General features: G+C 40.4%; 1 protein-coding gene across 2 annotated transcripts in view; it reads right to left on the bottom strand.

Annotated features, from left to right (window-relative positions):
* Positions 1–3,373: 3,373 nt before the first annotated feature.
* The window catches only part of LOC121324082 (soluble guanylate cyclase 88E-like), a 24,685-nt gene continuing 20,242 nt past the window's right edge, over positions 3,374–7,816 (bottom strand). The window contains exons 18-20 of one of the 2 annotated variants that reach the window (XM_041265543.1): positions 4,907–5,044; positions 4,455–4,535; positions 3,706–3,789 (exon numbers count right to left, since the gene is read on the bottom strand). In XM_041265543.1, the coding sequence (XP_041121477.1) occupies positions 4,479–4,535; positions 4,907–5,044 (195 nt within the window). In that variant the 3' untranslated portion in view covers positions 3,706–3,789; positions 4,455–4,478. Of the gene's footprint in view, positions 3,790–4,454; positions 4,536–4,906; positions 5,045–7,816 lie in introns of both variants that reach the window. The other variant, XM_041265542.1, reaches the window with a different exon arrangement.

A 7,816-nucleotide genomic window follows, 5' to 3' on the forward strand; every position in this document is an offset into this window, starting at 1 on the left:
GTTATTCTGTCACAAATTATCTGAAGACCAATAAAATACCTTGACATGTATTCTTGTCTCCTCTCCATTTTTTTGTTCCTTTATTTCAAAGAACCTGCTATTAATCATTTTGGGGTAAATTTAAAATCTGTTAATGTTTCCGAGTGTGTCCTGTTCCCAGTGCCATAGCCTGGCTACTGGCTTGTCCTTCTAAGGGCAGGTCAGATTGGGTTCAAGACTTAATTTGGTAACATTAATCTTGCCCTGGATATTTATTAGACACCATATTGGGTTATATTATAAACATATACACATAAATGTGTTAAAATATAACCCAATCATAACACAAGAACATCATGCTCTAGATAAACCCAAATATTTCGAAAGTCAGTGAAACAGTACACAAAATGTATAAAATAATAATCATGTTTATGTTCAAAATGGGACTGAGCTGTCTGTGAGGAAACTTGTGTTAGGTCTGGCTTGTGTCATGCTTTTGTACCAACCTTCTCTGAGCAATAAATGCAAAACAGAAAGCACACAAAACAGTAGAACAAAAGATTATGCAAAGCACCCTAATGCAATGACATAATTCATTATACAATCCTGGATAAGGTTAATAATTTAAGTTGGTATTAATATATAGAACAATGAACTTTTACTCTAGGTGGACAAACCAACCAAGATAGATTGTAAGTAAACCTCCCAGCTCCTGAGTAGCATTTACAGTGCCATGAAAAAGTATTTGCCCCCCTGTATGATTTTCTGCATTTTTGCACATTTTTCACAGTGAATTTCATCAGATCTTTTTGTGTGTTGTAGTAGTGTACAGAGGGAGTCTGAGAGAAAAAATGACACCAAAGTTTGGTGCTTCTTTCATTTGTTTGGTGTGCAAGGTAAACCGACATGCAATCATCAGGTGTGAAAAAGTTATTGCCCCCTAGTTTACTCAACCCATTTAAAGGGATAATTAGGGTCAGATGTTTGAATACTTTGGTTAACAAGCAGGCCTAATTTGGGCCAGCCCTTACTAATATAAATCTGACTAATTTTGGCCCTTACCATCAGAGTGGAGTTGTTAGCACACAGGTTCTAGAGGCAAATCATGCCACGATCAAAACAAATTCCTGAAGACCTCTGGAAAAAAGTTGTTGATGCCTATAGTCTGGAAAGGGTTACAAAGCCATTTCTAAGGCTTTGGGGCTCCATCAAACCACAATCAGAGCCATACTGCCCAAATGGAGAAAGTTTGGGACAGTAGTGAATCTTCCCAGGAGTGGCCGTCCTGCCAAAATCTCTCCAAGAGCAAGGCGTAAAATCGTCCAGAAAGTCACAAAGAACCCTAGAACAACATCCAGGGATCTGCTGGCCTCTCTAGCCTCGGCTAAGGTCAATGTTCATGACTCCACCATCAGAAAGACAGTGGGCAAAAATGGGATTCATGGCAGAGTGGCAAGGCAGAAACCACTGCTCACCAAGAAGAACATGAATGCTCGTCTCAAGTTTGCCAAAAAGCACCTGGATGATCCTCAAGAGTTCTGGAACAATGTTCTAAGGACAGATGAGTCAAAAGTGAAACTTTTTGGACAACATGGGTCCCATTATGTCTGGTGAAAAACAAACACTGCATTCCATAGTAAGAACCTCATACCAACGGTCAAGCATGGTGGTAGTAGTGTCATGATTGGGGGATGGTTTGCTGCATCAGGACCTGGACAACCATCATTGAAGGAACCATGAATTCTGCTCTGTATCAGAGATTTCTACAGGAGAATGTCAGGCCATCTGACCATGAGCTGAAGCTGAAGCGCAGCTGGGTCATGCAGCAAGACAATGATCCAAAACACACAAGCATGTCTACATCAGAATGGTTGAAGAACATGAAATTTAAAGTTCATGAAGGAGTGGGCCAAAATTCCTCCACAGCGCTGTGAGAGACTGATCAATAGCTACAGGAAGCATTTGGTTGCAGTTATTACTGCTAAAGGGAGCATAACCAGCTATTGAGTCTAGGGAACGATTACTTTTTCACACTGGGGCATTGGGTGTTGCATAACTTTCTTTAATAAATAAGTAAAATAAGTATCAACATTTTGTGTTATTTGCTCACTCAGGATCCCTTTTATCTAATATTAGATTTTGGTTGAAGATCTGATAATATTGTGTGTTAAAAATATGCAAAAATGCAGAAAATCAGAGGGGGCAAATACTTTTTCACGTTACTTTATGTAATCCATGTGAATTGACAAGGAACTCATAATTGTGATTTACACTGCTAATAGTGGAAATCCTGTTGGAATAGTTTAGGGGACATAATTACTATATCAACATTTTTACCAGATTTAATTCAGAGACCGAATTGCCTTAAATTCTGATCTATCAATGGGACAAAACTGTGAAGGAATGTTGAAACGAACCATGAAAAAAAACATGAGTTTATATCTTGTTAAAAGACAAAATTAAGGTTAATATAACAAAAAAAAAGTTTGAAAGTAGCTTTCTGTTTCTTTCATTTCAATTACACAGAAAACAGGTTTATCACCATTGTACTTCTAACCTTTATATTACCAACCTGTCTGCATTGGCACACTTGTGCTATTGCAGACTGCTTCTTGTGCTGAGATCTAGCAGATCTAGCAGGAATAACTTCTATTGAGAGCCTAGTGATGACACCGCTTGAGGACCCTACTTTTCCCTTCTGCTTTGCAGTGTAAAGCTAGGTTGTAGTTAATAAAAGGCGTATTGTCTGTTGCTTGCCGTCTCAGTTGATAGTAATTTGTATTCTTTGTAGATTGCAGTATACAGATGTAGTGCAGTAGTTAAACTGGACTACCACAGTCATTTAAGAAAAAAAAAAAAATTAAATACATACCACAACTGTTATAATGTAACTTACATCCTGTGTACCACACTGTGGACAATGTCCATGACTTTGCAACCTTGTGTGTAAAAATACCCCAGTATATTATATTGAATATATGATCCGAGTGTACTGCGCACCTCGTATATAAATCTCCTCAAATTTGTAAAATGGTCTTATACTGTATAATCTTAAAATTATGGTAAATAAAAATAAAGATGATCAAAAATATATACATATGCATGCCAATCCAGTTAAGATTTTCTAGCTTGGGGGGAGTAGAAAGCAGGATGCTATTTTGATACATAAACAAAATGCCATGCTTCTTCACTTTGCAGCTGACTTTTGAAAAGTACTATATTTCCTTTTTATTTTAATAGGTTTCATACATTAATGTGCAGTTTTATATGTCTATGGCGAACTTGAAAAGAGTATGAATGTATGTATGTATGAAGAGTATTTTCCTGGTTAAAATCCATAAGTTGTTTTAATGAAAGATTTTAGATGCATTTACAAAAGAAGAGTAGCAAAACAACATTTCAGAATAATTTATTTACAGAATTTGAACAGGCAACTTTCCCATTGTGTTTGATTTCCTCAGTCAAGAAAGCCAAGTAAGGCTGTGACCTTTCAACCATGTTAGCCTTTTAGCTCTATACTCTTGAGCATCAAACCTCAGGACCACTGTGAATGACACACATATAAAAAGAAAAAACAAACAACAACATTACAGTGTCATTTACAAAGCTCTTTTCTATTGAAAGAGGACGCGCTTCTGTGCTTGCGGCTGGCGTGGAGGTTTGTAATCAGCAGAGGGAGCATGTGACACTCTTCTCTGTAGAACAGGTGGGAGATTTGATGATGGAGTCATTCCCATTGAACTCAGGAGAGTCCAGCACATTGCTGGTATCCTGCAAACCATTATCCATGTGGGAGTCTTTAAAATTTGACTGCAGAAAGAAGAAAACAGGTAGAAACATATCGTTGCACATACAATATACAGTGTTTTATATTTGTACTACATTTACGTACTCGTACACCAAAAATGTACTGCTAGTTTCATTAGGCATGGGTCATCTGTCTAACAAACATACTGTAGTTATAAGTAAAATTTAAGTATAGCACAACTATTACACAAACTAAAAACAGCTGGCCAAGAAGGTTATACATAATGTAAAAAAGACCACTCCATTTTTTTTGTTTTTCTACCCATTTTTATTTATTTTAATTAAGTGCAGCCAATTATTTTACCCTTTATTTTTCTCCCCAGTTTGGAAAGTCCAATCTTTTTTTTTCCCCCACACAGCTCGGGAGATCCGAAGGTTCAGTGGGCATCCTCCGATCCCACGACTGAGCCAGTTCCTCTTTCACACCCAGGAACTCGAGAGCAGATGTAAGTAAGCTACCGACCTCTGGAGGACAGTGTCCGCCTTTGAGCTCACTGGGCGCCTGGCCAGCAGGGTTCGCTGTAGCGTGATGAGGAGAAACAGTCCCTGCTGGTTTTGATTCCCTAACCGACGGAAGCGCCAGAGCCAATGTGACGCTCCTTCGGCATCCCCATAGAAGACCGGCAACTTCGTACAGCCAGGATGCGAACCTGTGCTGTATGACTCACCCTGTACACTACGTGGCTGTGCTTCTACCAGGAGACCCCCATTTCTACCCAATTTGAATGTTGCCTCACCGCTGCAATCTGCTAACAAATCAGGAGAACTAAAGATGAACAGACGACCATAATTTCCACAATAAAAATAATCACTTCTTTCTCCCCACTTTACCTAAGACACAAAGGTTGAAGAGTTACTGAACCCCAGAGACAAGGACCCAGGCTGGGGAGGCCACAGCCTGGCTAGTTGCTGTCTGAAGTGAAATATACCAAACAGTTTTTCCTCAGTGCAGCACTCCCTAAGATCGGCAACTCGGTATAAACATGATTCAAAACACACTCTTACAACTCACCCTACACTTCCCACAGTAATGGTTTGAAATTATACCCCAGAAGTTTCAGAATAATTGCACGTGGGGATTTTTCTACAATCTGTTAAATGAGCTGGCAGTCCCTCTTACCTTACTGACTGGCTGCTCCTCCAAACCACTCTCCTCCAAGGATTCTTCCAAGGAATTCCCGGGTTCCTCTATCTTTATACGTTGAGAGTGAAGAGATTTAACATCATCATCATCATCTCCAACCACCGAAGGGAAATTCTGGAAGAAGAAAGGAATGAATTAATAAGGCATCCACTGTTGATCTGAGACTCCTAAAATAACTGATGACAAACAGTAGGACATGTGGATATTAAGGTACTGTGTTTACAAATAAATTCAAACTAGAGGTGTATAAAGAACAGGTGCAGAAGAGCATCAGGATGGCTTTCTTCTGATTGATTCTGCTAAACACCATGCTGTCTTATAAAAGTACTGGTTGACTATTTTCCAATGTCCTTTCTGGCCCACTAAAGATATCCACTGTAAATAATACTTATAACAAAAACTTGTCAATGTAAAAAAACAAGTTAGAAAAATGCAACAGCCATTTAAGGTGGTATCAAACACAAAAGCCCAAGTTAGGAGAAGCAATTGGGACAACCTTGTCAAGCATCAAGCAAATAGGCACAACTGAAAAGGTGCTGGGATCCAACATTTACACAATTGTTGCTTTAACTTGGCTTCTTTTTTTCATTGCTCCACTTTACATTGAAATGCTCATTCCCTTATCAGCTGGGCTCAACCAGAATAAAGATGCTAAGGCACATGTGCCAAGGAAAGTGCTCAACACAGACTGAAGTGTTCTTGGTTATCCTTACAAGCACTACTACAGAGAGAAAAACAGACAGGGAATGGGAGAGGCGTCATCACAGGCTCAGACAAGTATGCTTTGGGAAGACAAACATACAACATGCAGGTGAGGCACAGGTAGATCAGGGCACAAATGGACAGACATTTAGCCCATACATACAAGAGTACCTAAAAAAGCATGAAGCAATATATTGAAGCTTATGAACAAGACCAATAATGGCAACAAGTGAAAGGGATAACGAGAATGCAAGGTAAGTGTATGGGAAGTGACAGTTGATGGGGCAGGCATTGAAAATCCAGGGCTGGGGTGTTGGAGCCTTTTTTTTTTTGGTTGTGCATTGTCAATTATTTTTTGTTACAGATGTGACTTTTGAGTTGATAAGGGAATGGTCACAATGTCCTTGAAGTTGTACAAAAAACATTTCAATGTAAAGTGGAGTGATGGAAAAAAGAAGCCAAGTTAGAAGCAACAATTGTGTGAATGTTGGGCCCCAGCACCTTTCCAATTGTGCCTATTTGCGTGATGCTTGACAAGGTTGCCCCAATTACTTCTCCTAACTTGGGCTTTTGTGTTTGATATCACCACTTTGAACGGCTGTTGTGTTTTTCTAACTTGTTTTTTTACATTGACAATTCTTATAGATATCACTTTTTTTTTTACTTAATCAAATAATGAATAAAGCGAGGGAAATAAGTAATAAGTAGAGTAATATAAGAGAAATGAGAAAAGATTTGAAAGTAAAATAATGGTAGAAGGAACTTTTGGACAGTATTGAAAGTGTAAACATTGTGTTCTTTAAGTTGCAAATGTACATCCTGAGTGGTGAAAACAATACGTCTATTTTGGTAGGTATTAATACATTGATATTTACGTAGGTACAAAACAACAATGTTATGAATGGTTAAAAAGGTATGTCAGTGCTAAAGGGTAGTATACTAACACATTTTAATGCTGAAAAAAACATTATTCTCCTTATTATAGAGGTGTTATGAAGTTAGGCCAATGTAAGGCATTTGTAAAGCATTCGATCTCTTCATAAAAGGCCATATCCATGTCCTTTGCCTTTCTTGGCCAGGGTTTGACTTCAATGAATGCATAATTTGCATGCACCCATTTTCCAGTAGCACCTACACAAAGAAGAGAGACACACACACACACACACACACACACCCACACACACACAGACAAAGAACATACTGTCGAATGACCACGCCCCCCTGCTCGTGCCACAGTTCTGACTGGAGTCAGCACTTCAACTCAGTGTCTTGCTCTGAGTTGTGAGAGGTTAGTTCAGCTTCCACACTGTCCTCCTCAATGAGAGGCTCCCCTTCTGAAGCATCCCTGGAGATTGCATCTACGTCCCAATCCCCTTGGGGTTGTTGGGCGACTGGGGCGGGCAGAGCCAGTTGGTTGGCAGTCGGCCCGACCTGTGCGTCAGTGACCTGTGGTACCATCTTTGTCAATGACATGAGCAGCGATTGCTGACCCATCATCACGTCCATAAACTGGGGCATCTTAGACGTGAGCTCTGCCACGCCTGACTTGTCCCTATAACGCCTGTCCCGACGAGGGGAACGAGAGCATCCCCTATGATGGGGTGACATGGAGCGAGACTGTGACCCACGAGGGCGTTCACTGCGAGGGGAGGGGCCTCGAGGTCGGATAGATGGGCTACGAGAGCGTACCCGAGCAAGTCTATGATCTGGGGATCTCTGACCATCTGTAAGCTGAGAGGGGCTCCTGGACAGCCGCAGCTTGACACGAGGAGTCACTGCAGATGACTGTGGAACAGACACGGTGTAAGACGACCCAGAGGACGGGAAGTGGCTCCCAACTGCTTTCCTTGCCCTCTAGCGAAGAGTGCGCGGCTGAAAATTAGCACACAATGCACAAAACAACCTGTCTGCCAAGGTAGACATAAGAAGAACATAAGAAAGTTTACAAACGAGAGGAGGCCATTCGGCCCATCTTGCTCGTTTGGTTGTTAGTAGCTTATTGATCCCAAAATCTCATCAAGCAGCTTCTTGAAGGATCCCAGGGTGTCAGCTTCAACAACATTACTGGGGAGTTGATTCCAGACCCTCACAATTCTCTGTGTAAAAAAGTGTCTCCTATTTTCTGTTCTGAATGCCCCTTTTTCTAAACTCCATTTGTGACCCCTGGTCCTTGTTTCTTTTTTC

The sequence above is a fragment of the Polyodon spathula genome, chromosome 12 (assembly GCF_017654505.1).
Source record: "Polyodon spathula isolate WHYD16114869_AA chromosome 12, ASM1765450v1, whole genome shotgun sequence".
NCBI lineage: Eukaryota > Metazoa > Chordata > Actinopteri > Acipenseriformes > Polyodontidae > Polyodon > Polyodon spathula.